Source organism: Leptonychotes weddellii, chromosome 5 (genome assembly GCF_054177405.1).
Source record: "Leptonychotes weddellii isolate Sample4059 chromosome 5, ASM5417740v2, whole genome shotgun sequence".
Lineage (NCBI taxonomy): Eukaryota > Metazoa > Chordata > Mammalia > Carnivora > Phocidae > Leptonychotes > Leptonychotes weddellii.
In genome coordinates this window covers 67,491,927-67,513,561 of record NC_138373.1, presented here as the reverse complement: position 1 = coordinate 67,513,561, position 21,635 = coordinate 67,491,927, and the positions used below count along the sequence as shown (strand labels likewise).

The window sequence follows — 21,635 nt, the reverse complement described above, 5'->3', positions numbered from 1 at the left end:
CCCCCCCCCCCCCCCCCCCCCCCTTTTGTGGGAGAGTGAATGCCCTCTGATTTCCTAGGAAGCATTTCCTGGGATGTGACTTGTGGCTCCTTCTAGTTTACACCTCTAAAATCATTATCTTTCTCTTGATGAATACTGTTTTGCAACTGTACTTTTTCATTTTGAGATGATAATGAGAGAATAGTATAATTTTTGAAATGCTGTTTGGTTCACTGAGCAATTGATAGATCCCTTTTAAGAAATGAACTAGCATTCAACAGAACAGATTAAATCAGAAGAAAACGTCATGTGCTTGTAGACCAGTTTCTGATTTGAGAAGGAAGGAAAAGGCCCGGCTTTGCTAGTCTTTTGATAAGGTATGTTGTTCATGTGATTCCAGAGTCTTAGAGCTGAGGAGACATATGTTTTAACCTTCTACCTAATCCTGGAAATCCCTTTAGTTTTTCTGAGAGAGAGCAACATTTAAATTGGCCATAGCCCTGGTGCTTTATTGAGGCCATGATAAAAACCTCCTTCAGCAAAGAGGAAAACCTCCCCATGTCTAACTGTAGCCCATTGCTGGGCATGGAGGGATTTTTGGGCCTTCGTAGTCTGTTGGCAAGAGTGTGTGTATGCCACTTGCCCAAGTTTACCAGATACTCCAGTGATACGTGTACACATCTTCATAGTTAGAATTTAGCGGTAGCACCTTGATTTCTTTGGACACAGCTGGCCTTGAGTTCAGCAGAATGTGATATGCCCTAATGGATGTTCCAAGATCTGTGGACACCTTGAATTTGAGCTCTGTCACCTCCATTCCCTGCCCTCCTCAGCACAAACAAACCTGAAGACTCTTTAGCAGACTTTAATAATGAATGGGTTTCTCTCTCCTCCCCCCTTCCCTCCAGTTTCACTCTCATCAGCTGTTTCACATCTTTGTGGTTGCTGGCGCTTTTGTTCACTTCCACGGCGTCTCAAACCTCCAGGAGTTCCGTTTCATGATTGGCGGAGGCTGCAGTGAAGAGGATGCACTGTGACACCTTCCAGAAGCCGGGGACTGTGACCCTGAACAGGGCCTGCAGCGTCTGCAGGCCTCCCTTACTGGCCATTGATGCCAGTGCCAGAGGAGCCCCAAAACTTGGACAGCCTCGTGGGCTTTGTGATGCCCCTGGGGCTCCACCTGGTACACGACTGAGAAGAGAAAAACAAAAATAAATCATACCTCAAAGGATGGAGTGCATCAATTTGGAGAAAAGGAGAATTGGCCCAAACCCTGACTTATAATTGGGATCTACTGATTGAGGGCTCTGCACGACCTTGGCAAACTGGCTTCTGATCCGTGTCACATTTTTTTGTAGAAGATGGGAACACAGTTTAGCTGGTGGTTCATTCTTCTCCCTTTCTCTCTCAAATCAGTAATACAAACCAATTTAGGTGAACATTTATATCCTATTAAAGGGTGGGAATGTGATTTTAGATGTTCTTTTGGGAGAACAAAGAAATTAATGTAAATAAGATTTCTAACTTACTGTTTAAAATAAGAATTTATATAAATGTTTAAAACATAGGGGTATGGGAGGGAGGGGAATTTTGTATAGAATGAAACATGCAAGTACCACACACTGTTTCAATTTTGCACAAAGTGACTGTAGGAGGATCAGGTGATGGCCCCAGAATGTATAATGCCTTGGTGCACCAAGGTGCCTTCTAAAGGCTGGCATACCTTGGACCCTGTGGGGCAGAAAGTACAGCTCCAGCCCAGTGATCACATGACCACTGTCATGTCTGAGAGCCTTTGGGAGTCCCAAGGTAGAGGGAAGCTGTATGTGTTTTCTCAGTGGAAGCAGCACGTGAATAGCTGACAGGATGTGTTAGATAAAGGCTCTAGTTAAGGTATCACTTGAGAGACTGGTTTTCTGTGCTGAGAGTGACCCCTTCTAAAGAGTAGAGCCATTTACTTGGGAAAGTCAATTATGCCAGCAAAGGGGTAGTGGAGACAGTGGGGGGAGCTAGCCCAGAGGCTGATCTGATTACTTCCTGGCATCCTATTCAATTTTGTGGTGATTTTTATCTGCAGGGATATGACAGTTTTCCATATCTTTGCTGTGGAGCTCTGGAACACCCCAGAAATTTCCTTCTGTTAAAGGCACTGCCCTAACTACCCTTCCCCCTCTTGGGAACACAAATGGACTTTTCCCTGGCATCATGGTTCCTGGCATGGAGCCAGCCCCAAAAGAGACTCCGACTTGCCCAGGTGCCTCCTGAGCTCATTTACATAGGTTGGGAGAATGCTTCCTTTGGATCAGAAAAGGTGAATTTCACCTCTGGCACCACTGTCTTAGCCTAGTCGTGACACACATATCAGCTGTCCTTGAACAAGAAAACCAGTAGAACTCTTGTAAAGCAAGGTCTAGTACCCACCTTGGAGTCATCAGTATTCCCTGAACCCCAATTTTTGGGGATAGCGTTGTGGGAAGTTGTGAAAGAAAATGGTATGTTATTGCCAGGGAGTCTGGTACAGCTGTATCTTTAAAGAGCTGCTAGAAGTAGAAAAAAGGTTGCTCATGCCCCAGAGGTACCCTGTTATGGTGTCAGGGAGAGTGGTAGGGGAAGGATCTGGTTCATAGAATTCTAATCTTGGCTCACAGACCACCAAAATAGCACTTGAGTATTAGGTTACTTGCTGTCACCCAAGACTTCAGGTGATTGAGTTACATCTTGGGGATTGTGGGTTTTAGAACTAAACATTGAAGCCCTAAGCACAGGGGCTGGCACCCTCCAATAGGTGTTTGGTGTATGGGAAGGGTCTCCTATCCAGGAGAGCATTTTCTTGATTATTAATCTCCTTTCTCTCCCCTTCCAATCTCCAGCAAAAGCTGGGAACCAGGAAGAAGGACTCCATTGTAGAACTGGGGAAGAACTTAAAAGTATTTTGGTTCTGGGTAAGGTCACTGCCTTGGGTGCCGGGGGACCCAGCAAAAGACTTGAGTGGGTGAACTGGTGCAGTGCCTGACAATAAAGAACAGTATTACTCCCTTTGAGGGAATAGTCCAGCAGGGCAGTGGCCATCTGGAAGGAAGGACACTTAGTCTCATGGAAGCAACAGCACATATCAGAAGCCAGACTTGCTCTTTGGTCATGCACTTTGGGATACAGGGTATAAGATGCAGCCCTGTGACAACACCAACAGAAGTAGTAGTTTCTGGGCCCAGTCACCCCACACCCCAAAGGAGGAGCTGAATCTGGTTCAGCATAGCACAAACTGTTAGGAAAAATGAAATTAACATCAGTGATGTGTAATCCAGTAAAAATCTCCCTCTTTAGGGTGTGTGTGCGCGAGTGCGTGTGTGTGCCCCCATTTATATGTGTGTGTCTATATGCAGCTCACTACCAACAGCCTCACTGTGCACTTGGTCTTCACAGTGCTCGCTGAGAACTCTCACCAGGTTGGCGCCTGAATGCCTTACTCTCAGCATCAGAGGCTTGCTTGCTCTGTGCAGATTCTTAATTTTCTTTGTTGGCCCAAGGCTGGTTAGGACCTCTCCAGCTTCATTCTTTCACCATTAAATAGTGGCCTTTTTCAGTATTTTCCCCCTTCCCCTTTATAAATTGCTGAAGCCACAAAGCACATTTTGGGGATCATAGAAGGTTGGGGTTCCAGAAAGGCCTCTGTGTGATGGTTCCATTCACCGTGGGATTTCCCTTACTTGCTGTATTCTCAACTTCTAATAAAAAGAACCAAATGGAATATCAACATTTGTTGTGTACTGTCTTACTGCCTCAGCTTACCTCCCTTGAAGCCTTAATTTAGACAGTGAAGCTTAAGAAATCGTCAGAGACTTCCCATTCTGAATGCACAAATCAAAGTTATTTATGCCCAACTCACTTTTCCTGACGTTTCTTAAGCTTTCATTACAACTGGGACCAGGTTTAGAATGGAGGGGAGCGCTAACTCCAAGGGGTAGTTCTTAATTTATGATTAATCAGAATAATACCTAAATAATGGATACTTTATGTGAAGGTTTCTGTTGAAGGACTCTTGGTATCTCAGAGAATCGTAACCACCTCCCTGTGCCCTGATCAGTACTACTCATTTCCTGGGTTGAGTAATACTCAGAAAGGCCAAGTGTGACTGGTGCCAGCACTCTTTACAATAAGAACACCGTTCGGATTACATCTCAGGTGTTGACCTAAAGGTTTGGGGGTTTGTTAACCCTTTGTCTAATTTAAGAAAGAGGAATTCCAACCCCTTTGCCTTGGGTACATTGTCTGTGCAAGGGAATTTCCAGTATTTGAATTCTATCTCTCTCTCTTTTTTTTAAAGATTTATTTATTTTAGAGAGCATGAGCGGGAGGGACAGAAGGAGAGAGAGAACCTCAAGCAGACTCTGTGCTAAGCTTGGAGCCAGATGCGGGGCTCAGTCTCATGACCCTGAGATCATGGCTTCAGCTGAAACCAAGAGTTGGACGCTTAACCAACTGCAGCACCCAGGCACCCCGAGTTCTCATTTTTTTTTTTAAAGATTTTATTTATTATTTGACAGAGACATAGTGAGAGAGGGAACACAAGCAGGGGGAGTAGGAGAGGGAGAAGCAGGCTTCCCCACGGTGCAGGGAGCCCCATGCGGGGCTTGATCCCAGGACTCTGGGATCACGACCTGAGCCGAAGGCAGACGCTTAACGACTGAGCCACCCAGGCGCCCCCCGAGTTCTCATTTTTAAGCATAGATACAACTTTAGGGTTTCCCCATATATTATCTGGGTATAGAACATGGATCTCATTCTGCTCTTTTGAGGGCTTATAAAGAACCATTTAGTTTTTTGCTAAAAACTGTATGCTCCCATTCTCAGGTGATGATATTGCATGATAATTGCCGTGGGTATTGCGAAGGAAATAAAGGACAAGTTTGAATTTTGACTTTGTAGAATGCTAGGGCTCTGGGGTTCCTAAAGAAGCCCTTGGGCAGTGTTGCTTTACAATTTATCCTAAAAAAATATCCTTGTCTCTAGAATATTTTGTTTCAGTTACAGCATATTCTGTGTTTTCTTTCGCTCATTGGTTATGAACTATTGACCTCTACTTCTTGTGTCCTTATGAAGTTTTTCTGTCTTCAGTGATGTGACTTGGAAACAAGGAGGTCCGTCTGATTCTTGTAACTTGTGATGGCCTGGAGCAGGGATCGGGGAAACTGAGGAAGCAGGGAATCTAGCCGCAGGAACATGAAAACCTCTCAGAGCCCACCTCCCATCCCTGCCTTGGCTATGCTGACCTAGAACAAGAGGTAGGTTCAGGGTCAGGTTTCTGCCATTTGCCAGTGACATGGGCAAGAGGTAGTTTATTTCCCTAGTGTCCCTTTTCTCACCTTTTGAAATGGGCTTACATTCTTCGCATCTTTCACTGAGATCAACATTTCTCAAACTTTCCATAGTGATTGGTGGGCATTTCTGCCAAACTCTTGCCCCAATTTCTTCCTGTTGTGACCCCCTCCCCGATATTTACTTCTCTCATTTTAAGATACTTCCATTCCCTTGCCCTCCTGAATCAGAACTTCATTTAGCATTGTGAAGTGGTGAAACTGTTTTCACCTGAAAGCACTTCTATTAAAATGTACAAAATTACTAGGTGGATCTAGTGGTTAATTTATCCCTGGTACTGAAGAAGGAGGATCTGACAGCAGCTTTGAGTTCTTGGTCATTTAAGAAAAGAGATTTCGAGATTCTAACAGAACCTTGTCATTTATTAAATGGCTTTGGTTTTAACTTTGTTCATCCGAGATCAGTGATGGCTCTTTAGCTTGAGTGAGGCTGCCACCTGCTGTCTGTTAGTGATTATGTTAAAAGAAGAAAGGAAGACTACTTGTTCGGATCTCCGAAGCTCACAAGAATCTTCCCGTCCTCCCAGGTGAGGAGCAAGGTTAGTTTATCAGAAAGGTTAGTTTATTCCTTCCATTGGTTCTAAAAGTGATTTCCCAATTTTACAGTCTCCTCCTGGCCATCCAGAGACATGGGGATGAAGTAGACAAAACAAGGCCAGGAGCTGCCCTGCACTTCCTAATCTTGGATTTTAAATGACATAGCCAAGATAGTTGATAAATTTGCCTGAAAATGCTCTCCGTGGGTGGGCAGGGAAGACAGGCCTTTCGAAAGACAGGATTGCTGTCCTAGAGAGAAAGACTAGCAGCCTGTGTCTGGGAGTTGGTAGAGGTCAGATGCTGTTGGAGCCCAGAACATTTATTAATGCCAAAGCAAGGCAGAGGGGTGGCTGTGGGCCCTGGGTGCTGTTGGTGGTGGAGGTGCTGGAGCAACAGGAAGTGTTCATGCTGCCATGCCTGTCACGATCAGGTCTTCTTGACAGGATGGTGGGGAAGCTCTGAGCTGTGGCATCTGTGGGGGCCGGAGAAAGGGTTCCCTGCTGCATTCTCACCCACCTGTGCCAGATGGACACCTGTGATCTTTGCCTATTCTTGGCATCCACATTGTCATTTCTTGGTCCACTCTCCACTTCCAACCCCAAATGAGGTAATAGACTAATAGTTAACATGTAATTTGTGCTTACTATATGCCCGGCACACTGCATGAGTATCACATTCGAACTTCACAGAGCTCTTTCAATAATTTGCAGCCAATTTTCAAGTTGCTTCAGTTTCCTGGTCTATAATATGAGACTAATAACAGTACCTACTTCCGAGGATTGTTGCGAGATTAAATGAGTTAATACCTGTTACTGACTGTGCTAGCCATTCCTAGCATTATTTTGCCACGTAAACTGGCTGAGCAAGTGAGCTTGAGTCACTCTCTTCTCTGAGGCTCCACTTCTTCAGCTATAAATGGGGCTGTTAATGCCTACCTCACAGGCTTGTTGTGAGACTAAATGGTGAAAGTGACATCATATAATCAGTAATGTAAGGCATTTTACAAATACTGCAATGAATGCATTATTCAAACTTGGCCCACTCTACAGGGAAATGGGGCCATTTGCTGGTGGGAAGCTTGTACTCTGAATTGTGGAGGGCTGGGAAGAAGGGTCTCCCGAGGCCCTGGACGCTGTCCATGCTTATCTTGGGGCTTGGCTGGACCTCCTCATTGGAGGTTGGTTGAATTTAAAGTCCTGAGGCCACCTCAGAATGTCTACATGGTTCTGCCTTTTAGTGTTGCTCTCACTGTGGGGGCTGCTATCTTTCGGGAGCCAGGTCTGCGGGGGAGGGAGGAGGAAGCTTCAGGGCCTTGAGACCCTGGGGGAGGTGTGCATGTGGAGAGTAAGTTCCCAGATAGAGCTCCCCTCCTGGTGGACTCTGCTGTGCATGGTGGAATGTTCCTCGAGATGCCAACCCCAGGGATAGAGTCAGGTAGTCTTTTTATTTTATTTTTTAAAGATTTTGTTTATTCATTTGAGAGAGACAGAGAGACCGAGCACAAGCAGGGGGAAAGGCAGAGGGAGAGGGAGCTGGGAGCCTGACATGGGGCTCCATCCCAGGACCTGGAGATCAAGGTAGTCTCTTTTATAAAAGATAAGTGGCTAGAAAAAGACCACTATGGGATGCGGAGCTCCTGGGGAGGCTAGAGCTAGCCTTCAGGAGAGCCCTCACCATGCCACTGTGAGGGACTGTGCTTTGTCCTGCGACTTCTGCTTGGCTGCCACTATGCCTCCACCTCCCGTGTTCTTCTCTCACCTTTCAGGGCAGCAGCTGCATATTTTACCCTCTTGGCTTTTTCTTAGATGCAGAAGTTTCTGTACATTAACATTTTGTAAAGACATTTTTTAAGTTTTTTTTTTTTTTTAAAGATTTTATTTATTTATTCATGATAGAGAGAGAAACAGAGGGAGAAGCAGGCTCCCAAGGAGCAGGGAGCCCGATGCGGGACTCGATCCCAGGACCCTGGGATCATGACCTGAGCCGAAGGCAGATGCTTAACCATCTGAGCCACCCGGGCGCCCTTTTTAAGTTTTTAATAGCAATAGTTTGTAGACATGCCACAGTAATATAAAAGGATTTAATACCTGTTCCTGTTCTGGGTTTTTCCCACTACTAGTTACATCCTTGCCCCCGCCCCCCACACACACACGCCTGTGTGCGCGCACACACACTTTTTTGAGCGGCAGCTAGGAAACTGACCTACCCCCCCACCATGCGTCTCATTTTGAGAAAGTTCTATCTCAGGTGGGGGCATGTTCTTCATCTCATTTCTGCTGTGGGCCTCATTCTGCCCCTCTTTCTCAGTAGCTTTAAGTTCTTGGGTTCTACTGAAGACCAACCAGGTTTATTAGGAACAGCTGACCCTTGGCTGGGTCTGGACTTCTGGAGAATAGATGCAATTAAATTCTTTTGTTTTGGTCCAAGTTGAGCTCGCGCTGGACTCCTGAAGAGGTGGTAAGAAGGATGGTACTAGGCACCCCGGAAGGTCTTTGAGAAGTGGTTTCTGGTTCCATCCGGCAATCTCAGGAGGCAGGGACCATTAGCCCAAGATTAAGATGAACAACCCAGGTGTAGTGAGGTGGATCCCACGGCAGGTGCTGACTCTTTAGAATGTCTCTGGAAGGATCATCTTGTCAAAACAAAGGTGAGACCGGGCGGGCGTCACCGCAGCAGCTGGGGTGGTAGCACCCAGGCACACAGAGGCAGTAGGAGCATGGGCAGCGGGGCTGAGGTGTGTGAGGTGCCACCACACTCCTGGGCATTTTCCTGTGAACCCAGGGCAGAGATGAAGGGGTAGCATTCAAGATGAGGCAAGGAATCGGGAGGAGGGTCTCTGGGACTAACAGCCAAAAACCTGGGAAAGAGGGAAATCCAGAAAATGGAAGAGACCACTGCCACTGCCATCTTTTTTAGACTGCCTGTTTTGTAGGGGAAAGTAGAGGCTGTGCCCTCAGCCCAGAACCAGGCTCAAGCCTCTGCTTGTCCCTAGTCTTATAGTGGCCGTGGAGCCATCCTCTTAGAATGACTCTGGGGAAGCCATCAACTCTAGAAGCTCCTCTGATGTGGATTATTTGTGACAGTCATATCCAGCAAAGACAATACCATGTATAAGGCCCCCAGCTCGAGGTCTTAAGCTAAAAGCACCTTACATAGTGGGTACTCAATTAATGTCGGTCACTATTAGTATTTTGCATATAATGGTTTCCTCCTATTTGCTCAGATCATTCGGAGCTAAGTGCAGTAGTAATGAAGGCAATATGGGGAAGCTGTGTTTTAAATCACTGAGGGCCCAAACCCTAGGAAATTTGGCCCTCAGCTCCTGGTTGACTCAGTATATAACTGCCCCAAGGGCCTAAACGCCAATGCACACGCATGAATGCATTCCACGGAGGTGCACAAGCACAACAAGTGCATTCCTAGGTGTCCACTCAGATCTGCAAATGCACAGGCACCGCCCCAGAGCTGGGGATTTGAGAATGAAGACCAAGCCCCGCCCCCTTTCCCCTGCCTCCAGCCCTCACCTCTGGATGGAAGGCATGGCAGGAATCTGGTCTCCGGCGAAGCTTCTGGGAGCGCATCCTGTCACACTTGACAGAGGCATTATGTGCAGAATTCACTGTTAAGGCGAACACCTCATGACAGGAGCGGATTCTGGAGATTCTGGAGACTAAGTCTAGGAAGAACCTACCCTTGGTGGGACCAGCTGCCTTGCAGAAGACAGCACCCAGGGCCGGGGGAGGGAAGGGTTGGGGAATAAATCACGATGCCCTGGGGGAAGGGTGGGATGCTGTGGGGGAGGCTGGCCTCGCCTCTCAGAATCTGAGCCCCTCAAGGACATCTACACCACCATCCCTCCCTCAGCCCACGTATCCTGGAGGTTGGAAGGATATATTTGACTTCTGTAGCCTCCTGCAGGACTAGTGGGAAGATGCTACAGTCACAGGTGGGGTCTGTCACCAGGAGGAGAAGGTTACTACTGGGAATCTGTTGCATCACAAATATCCTGCGGCAAAGAGACAAGCGGGTCGCGGAACTTCTCTATGGCAGGCCGACTTTGAGCTTCTAGGGAATTTCTGGAGACTTATAGTGTGGAGTTGGGGTGGCAGGGGAAGGAACAGAACCACGAGGCCAGTCAGATCAGGAGCAGCTGCAGGGACAGTCCTAGGCAATGAACTCAGTCCTCTGGGCTTATTTTACCCACAAGCCTTTGCAGTTGTACTGCTTCCTAGCCGATTGGAGGTGAGGACGTCCAAACTGGGATAATTCTTGAGAGGGAAAGGACTTGTTATTAATATATTCAGGAACAACAGACATGAATCAAGACTGTCCCAAGCAGATAGGGATGTGTGGCTGTCCTGGCTTTGGGTGACTGTGGCGGGGGCCCGCCGTGCGGGAAGATGCAGTGCTCAAGCTTGGCCACAAGGTGGCAGAGCGCGCCCGCACACGGCCCTGGAGGCCTGGCAGAGGGAGGGAGGAAAGGGTTATAGGGAAGGCCTGTTCCGCCCAGGGCCTGGTGCGTTACATAACAGCGGCTGCCACTTCCTGAGCATTTCCTATGGGGTGGAAGATTTCTCTCTCACACACACACGCTTAACCTTCACCACTCCGAAGGACGTTGTATTGTTCGTGTTTCGCAGAGGAGAACACAGAGGCTGGAAGAGGTGAGGTAACTTGCCCAAGGTTACAGGGCTAGGAAGCAGCAGAACCAGTTTCTGAATCTGTCTACTCTCAAGTCTGTGCCTCACACCAGACCATTTACTTTATCTTCACGACAAGCCTTTGAGATAAACGAGTCACAGTAGTTCCCAGAAAACCGCTCTGGTGAGGTTAACATCCACCCGACCTCACGTACTAGTATGACTGTCCCATGCCCCAGTCTGAGGCGTTACACTAGAAAATAATTCCCTTGAGGTCTGGGGAGCCTCAGGGGCATCCTGAGAAGCCCCTGTTGAATGGCAAAGCTGGCTGAGTGGACACCCTGGAGGAGGCCCAGGACGGAGTTTCACTAGTCGGGAGGTCCCCGAGGTCGGGGTGGGAGTCAGCAGGAGAGAAGTTCCTGTCAGGCGTCCCTGCCCTCCCGGGCCAGGGCTTGGCAGAACCGGTCGGATCTAGCTCAGATGTAGCTCAGATGGAGCGGCCTGCGCACAGGAGAAGGCCTGAGTCTAGGCGGGGCCCGCACTCTGACTCCAGGCCTGGGAGTGGAGAGGCCAAGTGTGATCTGACAGCGCTAGGAGCCCTCCTCCAGCCCGCCCACTCCTGAGAAGGTCCTCGAGCTTGCCCGTTTCTCTGCACAGACAGGTTTCTGGGGGACAGCCGACTGGTTTCTTTCCTCAAAGCTATCCTTGCCTACCATGCCTTCCAAGGGCTTGCACATGCTGCTGAGCTTGCGTGGCCTTGACACTGAACTGCTGTGGGCTAAGCAGATGTGTGTGAGACCCACCCTGAAGGTGTCACCGAGAGAGGCTGTGGGAGCCTTTCTTCTGGGCGGGATGGCTTTGGAGCCCAAGGTGGGGTGGGTAGGCCTAGATCTGGCCTCGGGACCACCTTCCCCCAGTTCCCTTAAGACAGCACACCAAACCGTCCGGTGCCCCCAGCCGGCCTACCCTTGCCTCAGCCTGTGCTTCCTTCACTGAGGAAGAGGAGAAGCAAAGACCGTGGGAGGCCGGCTGGGCACAGGCAGAGCTGCCCTGGGGCCTTACTTCTGGCAGGCTCCGCACTCAATGATCCCGTTGGTCTCCTGGACGGCCGTCTGGTGCACAAAAACAGGGTACTCCGTGTCGCAGGGCTGCAGCACGTCCTGTTTCTTGTGTTTGTGGGCTGCAGGCAGACAGAGTCACAGAAGGGAAGGGGCAGATGAGGAGGGCCCGAGGCAGCCGCGCCTGTGGGGGTCTCGGCTGCAGCGCTGCCGAGGCAGGTGCCCGTGGCAATACACAACGGAACAGCCCTTGGTCTGCGTGCATGCGGAGGGCGCCCTTGTTGGCAAGCTCTCGGGGCTTGTGGAGGAGAGGTGGGGTGGAAGGAAGACAGGGAAGGAAAAGGAAAGGAGTGAGTGAAGCCGACGGGAGCATGGTGGAGAGGGCAGCAGGCAGGGCCCGGGGCCTGGACTCTCGGTTGTGCGCGATTAGCACATAGCCCCGTGACCTTGGGAAAGCCACCTCCTGTCTTTGGCAGCCTGATCCTCAATGTAAGCTGGCTGGTTGGGAGAGGGGTGGACGTGGACCTCCTGAAAGCTCCAATCGGCACTGATAGCCAGGCTGTGAGAGGAGAGCAGAGGCAGGAGGAGTGCCAAGGAGCGGCTTGAGGAGACTTTGGTCCCTTAATCCTATGACACCTCCCCCCTTCATTGTATACAGGTGACATTCCTGAAGTCTAGCTACAGTGCTGTGCACATGCAGCTCCCGGACAAGCCCTAGCTACTCCCTAAGGCCCGTGGCCAGTGATGAGCAGAGCAGGAAGGGCTGGGCGCTTGACTGCCGGGGTCTGGGACCCACAGCTCCCAGCCTCTCTGCTCCTTAGTGGTGCCCTGAGTCCACTCAGGGTCAAAGGATGAAGTGAACAGGACTCGGCAAAGGAAAAGCTGAGGCCCTCGCAGCCCCGTCCTGGAGGACGCACATTTGCGCCTGAGGTGAGCAAAAAGCAAACCAGGGCTGGTTCACAGGCTGAACGACATTATTTTGTTCAAAATAGCAGCACTGTTTTGTTAACACAGCACTTCTGTTTCTTCCAGGCACTTCTCATGCGTTTCCTGTGCTCTCAGGGCCTATCTGCAGAATAGGGAGGGTGGGCAGAATCACGCCCATTTCATAGACCCCCATCTCAGGGTCACATAGGGCTTAGTAGGAGAGCTCCCAGACCCAGAAACTTCCCACTAGACCTTGAAGGCAAGAGGGGAGGCCAGTCTGCGGGCAGAGAAGTGCTGACTGAGAGGAAGAACCGGTGTTCAGTCGGGGGCTCTGCACACTTGGTCAGGTACCACCAAACCTTCCAGGGCTGCTGCTGGGCACTCGGCTGTCTGGGCTCCTCGGAATCTGGGAGGGGGCACCCTAGCTAAAGCCTGCAGAAGCCTGGGGGCTGGCTTCGCTCCTTCCCGGGGCCCGTTACACTGGCCTCGTCCCCAGTGGGGGCTGGCTCAGGGCTGGGCCTGTCACCTGGGCCTGTCACACTTTGTGTGGGTAGGTTATCTCCGTGACAGTGATAGTAACAATGCCAACAACGACAGGGTGGAGTAGGCTTCCACACAGCTGGGAAAGGGCCGCAGGGCCCCCCCAGTCCATGTCCTTGGACTCCAAGTCCAGCGCTGTTCACTGAGGACAGGGGTGGGTGGCTGGACCAGGCCTCCCAGGCAGGAGGGAGGAGTTTCTGGGGCAGCTGCCCTGAAGGTGAGAGATTCTGAACAAGCAGATTGAGGGAGATCATGCTCAGAGTTCGCAAGATGCAGCTGCTAGCAGAGAGAGAACGACAAGGAGGGGAGCCGTGTCCCCCCAGCCTGTGTTCCCATGCAGAGGGGAGGAGGGACCTGTTTCTAAATGGGCTGTGACACGTGGTTCCTGGTTCCTGTCACAGACACCATCAGGAAGCCAAACTCTTAACAAAAATGGGGTGGGGAGTAGAGCCCAGGCAGTGGAGATGTTCCAGAACCCCATGGAAAAGCCTCTATTGACATGGAGGGGTTGAAAGGGACCAGTTAAACGAGACAGTCTGTGTGGTAGGGAGCCCCCAGCTACCCAGAGAGTGGAAGTCACTGACTTCCTTTTGCATTTAAAGATCAAGTGGCCTCACTCTCCCGGGGGTGCAGTCCGGAGTCATGGCTGGCTGAGAGGACATTTCTTTGGTTTGTGGTCAGGCCTGTGGAGGGCATTGTCCTCAGACATAAGGTCACAGGAGATATATTATCCCCACAGGAGATATAGTGTCCCAGTCACCAGACCAAGGCCTTCACCTGCCCCCACCTCCAGCCCCGAGCGCTGCTGAGGGCTTGGAGGACACATGAGCTGGAGGCACCCCCGTTTTCTGCTCCACCAGGAGACCCGGCGGCTGCTTACCTGCTCATGGTCACCGCCACTGGGCCACATCACCCTCTTTCCCCTTGGGAATCATAAGTGATCTCACCCAAGGGGATGGCTGGAGGGTTTTGTTTGCCCTGGGGGAGGACTGTACTTGTGTGGGATGAGATCTGGGCGACATCCCCACCCCTTAAGGAATGGGGCTTTCGATTGGGAGAGGCCCTCTGAGTTAGGGGTGTCCCCGGATGAAGAGAGCTCAGCCTCCCTTGGATGCACGCCTAGGATGGAGAGCCGAGGACAGGCCCCTTTTGCAATCCCTCCCCGCACCTCCTGAATCCTCAGCAAAGGCTACTCACAGTGATGGAAGACAGCTTTGGCTATCCAGGACATGAGGCCCAGCACAGGGTGGGCATGATGTCACACGAAGGGCAGGATGGCACGGGGTGGCGATGTCGCATGGGATGATGAATGATGCCACATGGAGCGGTGGTGTCCCGAGATGGTGGTGTGATGTCACGCAGAGAGGTGAGGGGAGCCAGGAGTGAGGGGGGAGGCCATGAGAGAGGGCCCAGCAGGGGGAGATGGGAGCCACGGGCTCTCAGGAGTCCCCATCCCGCCTGTCATCTGCCCAGAGGTGACAGGTTCCTACTGAGATGGCTCTGCTAGGAAACACTCCCTTTTGCAGTCCTGCGTACTCACCCTCAGCCCCCTGGTCCACACGCCGGGAGCCCCAGGCGGTCCACTCCAGCAGCAGCCTGTCAGACGCAGAGCTGAATCTCCGAAGACCGACATGCCCTCCCCACCCGGGCCCAGGCGGCTGGAGCACTGAGCACTGGAGCTCCCTGATGGCCCCTGGTCTGGCCCCGCTCCTCCAGGCCGCCCTCTCTCCTGCTTGGGGCTCCTGGGTGAGCAGAGTATGTAGGGGGGCAGGCGCCAGACACCCGGGGTTCCGGGGACCTCCTGCAGCTCCTGCTCAAAGGGCTCCCTCATGCGGCACACCTGCATCAGGTCCCCCCAGCCCCACCCCCGTCCCAGACTCAGACCCCACTCACAGCAAGAGCTCATTCACCAGCCACCGGGTAGCAGTCAGGAGGGCAGAGATGGGCTGGGAAGGAGGGGGGGACACACGGTTAAGCCCAGGCCCTGGGCAGGTGTGCTCCCCTGGGCACCGCCATTGAAGACCACACCTGGGGGTGGGGGGAGGGGAGGGGCTGCCACCGCCTCCCGCCTCCCACCCCTTCCCAGCAGAGGGGGCCTTTACAACTGAGTTATCTGATAAAGTCCTACTGTAGGGCGGGCACTTGGGGTTAGCCCATGCCCATCAAGAAGACTAGTCGAGTTCTCTTCCTGAGGAGCCACTTGGGGATGTTTCTGGGATCCTTTAGGATGTGTGTGAAAGCCCTAGCAAGTGAGGGTAGGAACAAAGCAACGCAGGGACTACGGACTGCTCTCTCTGCCAGAGGCCCATTAGCTCACCAGACGGCCAGAACAATTCCCCGAAGCCTGGGAGAGAAGACTGACAGGCCTGGGGTGGGGGCAGGCTGAGGATAGGGAGCAGAGGTGTGGGGTCCGGGGGTGGGGGTGGGGGTGGAGGAAGTGCGACAGGACTTTCTGGTCCGAGTCAAAAGTGGGGTCCTGAGGCTAGCGGGTGGGAAGAAAGGTCTGGGGTGACACTCACGTTGACCAGGGGCCGGGCGGCACTGGGGTGGTGACTCAGGGGTCTGCACATGGCCTGGTAGTCATACATGGTCACTCTGAAAATCAGAAACAGGATCTGGGGAGTCAGACTTTCCCCCACCTTTCCCCGCCCAGGGGGAGTTTGCGGCAGGGTTCCCATTCACCGGGTTCCTGAGGGTGCAGGAGTGAGGATGTGCTGATCAGACAATTTCATCTCTGCACTTTGACTGCTTTAAAGACATCGAACAGCAAATTCGGTTTTCCCTCTAAGGGCCCATATGACCTTATACCCCTCTCCACCTCATGTCTAGTCTCCGGCTTCAGAAATGTTGCTTTGGGAGCTCTTTGGGGCTTTCACCATGGGTTTTTGAGGTCAGGATCCTGATATCTGTCGGGACCAGTTAGCATCAGCTCTTGCCTTTTCTGTGTGTATTCAGTCTGGGGAGAAGCACGTCCCACTTACTGGCTGAACACCCCCATGCTGAGCAGCTGGGTCATGAGAGCGCCATCCACCTCCCCCAGGAATCTTCCCATCTGTGAGGGAGAGAGAGACAGAGAGAGAGAGACAGAGAGAGATGGATAGGGAGGGAGGGATGGGGAGGGAGAGAGATGGGGAGGGAGAGAGATAGGGAGGGAGTGTGGGAGAGACAGGAGGGAGAGGGGGGAGGGGGAAAGGGGGGCACAGAGGAGGAGGCGGAGGAAGAAAGAGAGGGGGGAGGGAAAGGGGGAGGAGGGGGGAAAGAGGGGGAGAGAGGGGGAGGGAGAGAGATGGAGCGGCCAGGGCTCACTGCTGAGCTCCTGACTTCAGGGGTGGGTTGGGTCTCCCCTATAGATACCTTTCAACAGAATCAGAATTGTACCCATTCACTGGCTCCCTCCCCCTTTAACAGTCTCCCCTGCCATATTCTCTATCTTAGTGCTTTTCACTTAGTTGGCCATGAAATCGATCTAGGGGTTACAATTGGATCTTTTTTTTTTTTTTTTTAGAAGGCACAGAATTCCTTTGAACAGTTTGGTGTGAATTGTGTGTAGTCAGGTTAAACAGGGTTTTGTGAAATTTGATTTGTATGGTGTGTATCTGTGTCCTGGATCAGATGTAACATGTATCTCTTTCTGTGAGTCATGGTCAAAGAAGGTTCAAAAGCAGCACTCTGCTCTGTCACACTGGCATCCTTATGGCCCAGCCAAATACAGTTTGAGAGTTCTGGAGCTGCCTTTGATCTCCCTTCCCTCCCTCCCACCCCCCTTCCCAATTAATCAATGTGCCCTGCGGGTTTGTCATTCACCTTCAGACTCCTGGACAGTGACTTAACCCAGACCTTTGTCCTCCCAGCCACCCACTCCACCTTCCTAACGGGGCTCTCTCCCAGTCCCCAGCCCTGCTGCCAACACAGTTGGGATTTGATTTCTCTCTCTCTCTTTTGTTTCCTAAAGAACAAAAGAGGATCCTCCTTCCCCCTCCCTCGTCCCTCCTTCATGACCCAATCAACCAGCACTCGTGAGCACCCACCACCGTGTGCCAGGCCAGGCCTATCCCCCAAGCCCACAAAGTCCCCCAAGTCGGTTGACCCTCAAGCCTGCTGCTATGCTCTGGCTTCAGGCTGCCCTCCAGCCTCACCCCTATGCTGACCTCCCCGCCCGCCCTGGCCTCTTGCTTCTGCTGGTTTCTCAGCATGGCAGAGTGGAAAGAGCCTGGACTTCGGTATCAGATTTTGATTCAGATCCTGGCTCTAGCACTGCCCGCTGCGTGGCCATGGCTCAGATAGGGGATAGTGTGTGCCAAGCATCTGGAACACAGCGAGTGCTCCGTATGTGGTGGCCATGTGATAAGGAGCTGCTCTGGGCCTTGGCTCTTCTCTCTGCTTTGACAACCCTTCCCCAGTCCTCACTCCAAGGAGCTTTCCTTGTTGTCCTCCTCCAAGAAGTCTTTCTTTTTTCACCTTTCCAGCTGGACTTAAGGCTGCTCTCCTCTGCACTCGGAAACTGAGAAGCTAAGGACAAAGTCAGGAGGGGGTAGTCCAGAGAGAGCTGAATAGGATATGCAGGCTTGTCTGAGCTTTGTGCTCTCTTCGGCCGGAAGGCCCCTCTGTTCTGAGGCCTGAGAGGCTTCTTGGACCAGGGCAATGGACAGAGCAGAGGACAGCAGGGAGGAGTCGAGGGCATTTAAGGGAAAGAATAGCAAGTGGAAAGGTGTGAGGTATCCAGTCCTGCTGTTCTCCAAAGTGCAGCCCTGAAGCCACCTGAAGTTCCTTTAGCTCAAGCGATACCTCTCCATCAGCTGCGGGTCGCTTTTTGCTGTTCCAGTGACCAGGTGTGTGTGCGTTCCTGCCTTACCAGACAGCGACATCCTACAAGGCAGACATCTACCTCCCTGCTTCCCACACACCACACAGTGTCTTGTTCGTGGTTACCATTCAGTGCATCTTTGCTGAAGGAACGCGTGAGTGAACGGACAGGGGAATGAATGAGTGATCTGAGTATTCTCCCTGGGAAAGTGCAGTGGGGTGGAAATGAGGCTCCTGATGAAGCTGGCCCAAATTCCCACAAGGCTGTCCCATTCTCTTTCCAAGCTCTAGGCTTATTCACCAACAACCCTGTGTTTCAGACACTTGATTCTGAGAAGACAAGCTCCTGGACACTGGAAAAAATGTACCCTCCTCTGTACATAGACAGCGTGACTTTCTAGGATATGTCACCCTGACAGAGCATATCCATCCTCCCCTTCTTTAGGTAAGGCAGTCCGGACTTGAATTATGGAAGCAGTGTGTTTGCCTAAAAGACTACATTTCCCAGACTCCCCTGTGGCTACGGCTGGCCAATGAAATGTGAGCAAAGTTGCCCGGAGGGACATCCGGGAATCTGTTTAAAGGGAGAAGACTCTGTAGGAGGAACACCTCATTCATGGCTGTTGTCCTCCCCTTCTTCTTGTCTGGAAAATGGACAAGAAGACAGGAACTCCTATAGCCATGTTGTGATCTTGAGGATGGGGATGCTTGGCAACGAGCCCGTACCAGGCCTGGGCTGCCTTCATCTACTCTTTTATGTGAGAGAATAAACCTTTAATTTGGTTAAAACTCTATCATGGGGCTATGTTCCTGACAGCAGAACACTATTCCTAGCTGATGGTTTCATTTGAACTTCATCAGAGTGGGTCAGTGCCTCAAATAGGTAGATTGACTTAGTTCCTGACTCTGCAAAGCCAAAGTCCAAACACTCAAACTGGAGTACCCTTGTCAGTTTAGGGTGCCCACACTGACTGTGAGGGTCTGTAGCCTCTTTCCAGCCACAGCGCTGTACAAGGGCTCTAGAAGCTCCAGGTCCCTGCGCCCCGAGTGCTACCTGCCTTTTAGGTTTGCTCACAGCGGGGCAGGGTTCCAATCCACCAATAAGCAATGGTCCTTTGGATCTGCCTGAGCTCTGGGGCTGCACCAAAAGGGCCTGGGGCTGCCTGTGTTTCCTGTCTGTAATGAGGCAGGAGTGTGTGTGGGGAGCAGATGGGGCAGGTGGTGGCAGAGAATGCAGAACTGATGAGTATTCCTGCTGGCTGGGCAGCAGCCCCTGGCATAGGCTAATGGGCATGCCCGTGTGAAGCTATGGTCCCCAGAGGAAAGGAGGACCAGAGGGTGGGTGGGAGGGCCCTTGACTCTTGGATGGAGCAGATGTGTCACAGCCTCTTACCCAGGGACAGCCTTAGTTTCTTCTCTAAAAACTTAAAGGGTGTGAGGATTAAATGAGTTACCAGAATGGCTCCTTGTGAGGACCAATTTCCTTTTGTCCCTTTCTCATGTATCGCACCGCCCCTCCCCCCCACCCCGTCCAGCTCCCCTGAGCTGCTCAGTCTCTTGACAAGTGCCTTTGGCCCCACAGTGGGGGGTGGGCATTTTAGGACCGTGCTCCAGAGAGAGCCACCCAGAGGGCTTCTGCCGTGATGGGCTGGCTCTGGGGCAGGTGGCCAGCTGCATTTTTCTCGGGAGGCACCCAGCCTGAGCTGCCCTGTCCCCACGAAGGCTCTGCTGCCAGAGCCAGGGGGAGCCCGCAGACGTGCTGAGGCAGGCCATGAGGAGTGGGGGCTGGAGGGGCATGGTCTCCCCTGCGCTGCACCCACCATGCCCACTGCATTGGGAGTGACTGGAAGACAGCCTGCCATGCTGAGTGGGAGCACTTGGTTGGTAGGTATATAGGGAGGCAGGGAGGGAGAAGGGGGAGCTGAGGAAAACAGGAGCTGAGGCTCAAGACAGACACATCAGAGGCCCTGTGAGGGCAGAAGGGGTTGCCCTGGTCTGAAGACAAGGTCAGCATTTTGGGCTGGGGGCAGGGAGGGAGAGGGTTCTGTGCCTTCCGAGAGATTCAACTCCTCAGGGAAAGACACCATGATGGGGCATCTGATTTTCTAGCTTTGCTGCCCCTGTGAGGTCCATTCTGAAGCTCTCCTGTGTAGGTGCTACCCACAGGCAAGTGATAGGACTTGGGGTCCCCAAATCCGGGGTGACAGATCCACTGTAAACATTACAGAGATCCACAGAGCTGTTGTCACTCTCTTGGCCCCAGCTGTCTGCTTCTCTTTCTAGGCCCCAGTAGAGGGATGTAACCCTGTCATCTGTAGTTCTTTATTATAAGAATGAGCCCTGAGCTGGAATAGAGGCCCAGGGGGACCAAATGTTTAATCAGTAGGCCTGGAACACCACTAGGGCCAGGAGAGATCCAAACCAGCCCTCCCTCCGGCAGACCGCAGATGATGCCCTGGGGCTTCTGCACTCACCCTGTTTGCTGGGCAGGAGGGCCTCAGTGAGGAAGGGCTGGGGAGGACTTGGGGAAGAATCTCTGCATCTGGAGCAGGGACAGTCTTCTCTCCCCAGGCCCCTGGATGGACCTTGGCAGGGACAAAGTGTAGCCTGGACCTTCTGGCACATTAGCCCAGCTGGGAAAGTGCATCCAGATCAAGAGCAGCAGACATGAAAGCCTCGAGTTCATCACACACCAGAATCATCAGAGGGCTTGTCACAGCGCAGTTGGAGGGCCCCATCCTAGAGTTTCCGATCCCCTCAGTCTGGGTAGGGCCCAAGAACTCGCATTTCTATCAAGCTCCCAGCTGCTACTGCTGCTGCCAGGCCCCCCCCCCATCTTTGAGGCTTAGGGATGAGAGGGGGGCAGGGAGCCATGCATGAGTTGGAGGGGCGCCAGCACTTGGGTGTGTTTTGGGAGGGGAAGGGTTTGTGGTAGGGTGATTCTGAAATGACTCACAATGGTCCCAGCCTCTGGGTAGGCTGAACCTAGTAACTCGCTTCTTGTGAATAAAATACAGTAAAAGTGATGGGATGTCACGTCTAAAATTAGGTTCTAAAAGACGGTGACTTCCGTCTTGTCACTCTCTGTCTCTGGCTCTTCTTAGCTTTGCTCACTCTGATGAAGCAAGCTGCCACGTTGTGAGCTGCCCTACGGAGAGGCCCACGTGGGAACCAACCATGCCAGTGAGCTTGGACGCTGACCCTTCTCTAATCAAGCCTTGGTATGACTGCAGCCCTGGCTGACACCTCACTTTCAGCCTCATGACAGACCCTGAGCCAGAATCAGCCCTCGAAGCCACACCCGGGAACTGTGGACGGTCAGTCAGGTGGCTTTAAGCCACTAGACGTTGGGGTAAATTGTTACACAGCAATAGATAACTGTTACAGAGTTGCTGAATGAATGCGTTAAAGCAAAAAGCCAAACCGGATGGACAGACTGATGATCTATAGCATCATCCCCAGGCTTTCCACCACGGGGCTTCCACTCGCCTTCCAGTCCAGCCCCTGCCACTGCCCGACACAGCCTCTAAGTGTCGCTGAGGACGGGGCATCGTCCAGGTGCTGCTGCACCACTCGCGTCTCTGGCCTGGGTGTCACTCCCTTGGTGCCCTCTCAGAACCCGACACGGCTCAGGTGGCCGGGTCAGACTTGTCCAGGGTGAGGAAAGAGGGACCCTGTCAAGATACTGCTCCCAGAGCCTTTGGCACCAGGCTTGGAGTTTAATCCAGGGGTCGGGATGCCTGGCCTTGGCGTTCAGGGTGCTAAAGTCATCGGTC

General features: G+C 52.1%; 2 protein-coding genes across 5 annotated transcripts in view; one reads left to right on the top strand and one right to left on the bottom strand.

The window, feature by feature from the left end:
* Window positions 1–3,733, top strand: part of ADIPOR2 (adiponectin receptor 2) — a 97,223-nt gene extending 93,490 nt beyond the window's left edge. For all 4 annotated transcript variants that reach the window (XM_081820995.1, XM_081820998.1, XM_081820996.1 and 1 more), the window contains exon 8: window positions 888–3,733. In XM_081820995.1, the coding sequence (XP_081677121.1) occupies window positions 888–1,016 (129 nt within the window). In that variant the 3' untranslated portion in view covers window positions 1,017–3,733. The remainder of the gene's footprint in view (window positions 1–887) is intronic.
* A 4,381-nt stretch (window positions 3,734–8,114) lies between these two features.
* CACNA2D4 (calcium voltage-gated channel auxiliary subunit alpha2delta 4) overlaps window positions 8,115–21,635 on the bottom strand; it is a 113,682-nt gene continuing 100,161 nt past the window's right edge. The window contains exons 30-38 of the mRNA XM_081818917.1: window positions 16,038–16,108; window positions 15,576–15,651; window positions 14,950–15,002; window positions 14,597–14,652; window positions 14,254–14,274; window positions 11,594–11,711; window positions 9,785–9,897; window positions 9,416–9,498; window positions 8,115–8,660 (exon numbers count right to left, since the gene is read on the bottom strand). Of these exons, the coding sequence (XP_081675043.1) occupies window positions 8,556–8,660; window positions 9,416–9,498; window positions 9,785–9,897; window positions 11,594–11,711; window positions 14,254–14,274; window positions 14,597–14,652; window positions 14,950–15,002; window positions 15,576–15,651; window positions 16,038–16,108 (696 nt within the window). The 3' untranslated portion in view covers window positions 8,115–8,555. The remainder of the gene's footprint in view (window positions 8,661–9,415; window positions 9,499–9,784; window positions 9,898–11,593; window positions 11,712–14,253; window positions 14,275–14,596; window positions 14,653–14,949; window positions 15,003–15,575; window positions 15,652–16,037; window positions 16,109–21,635) is intronic.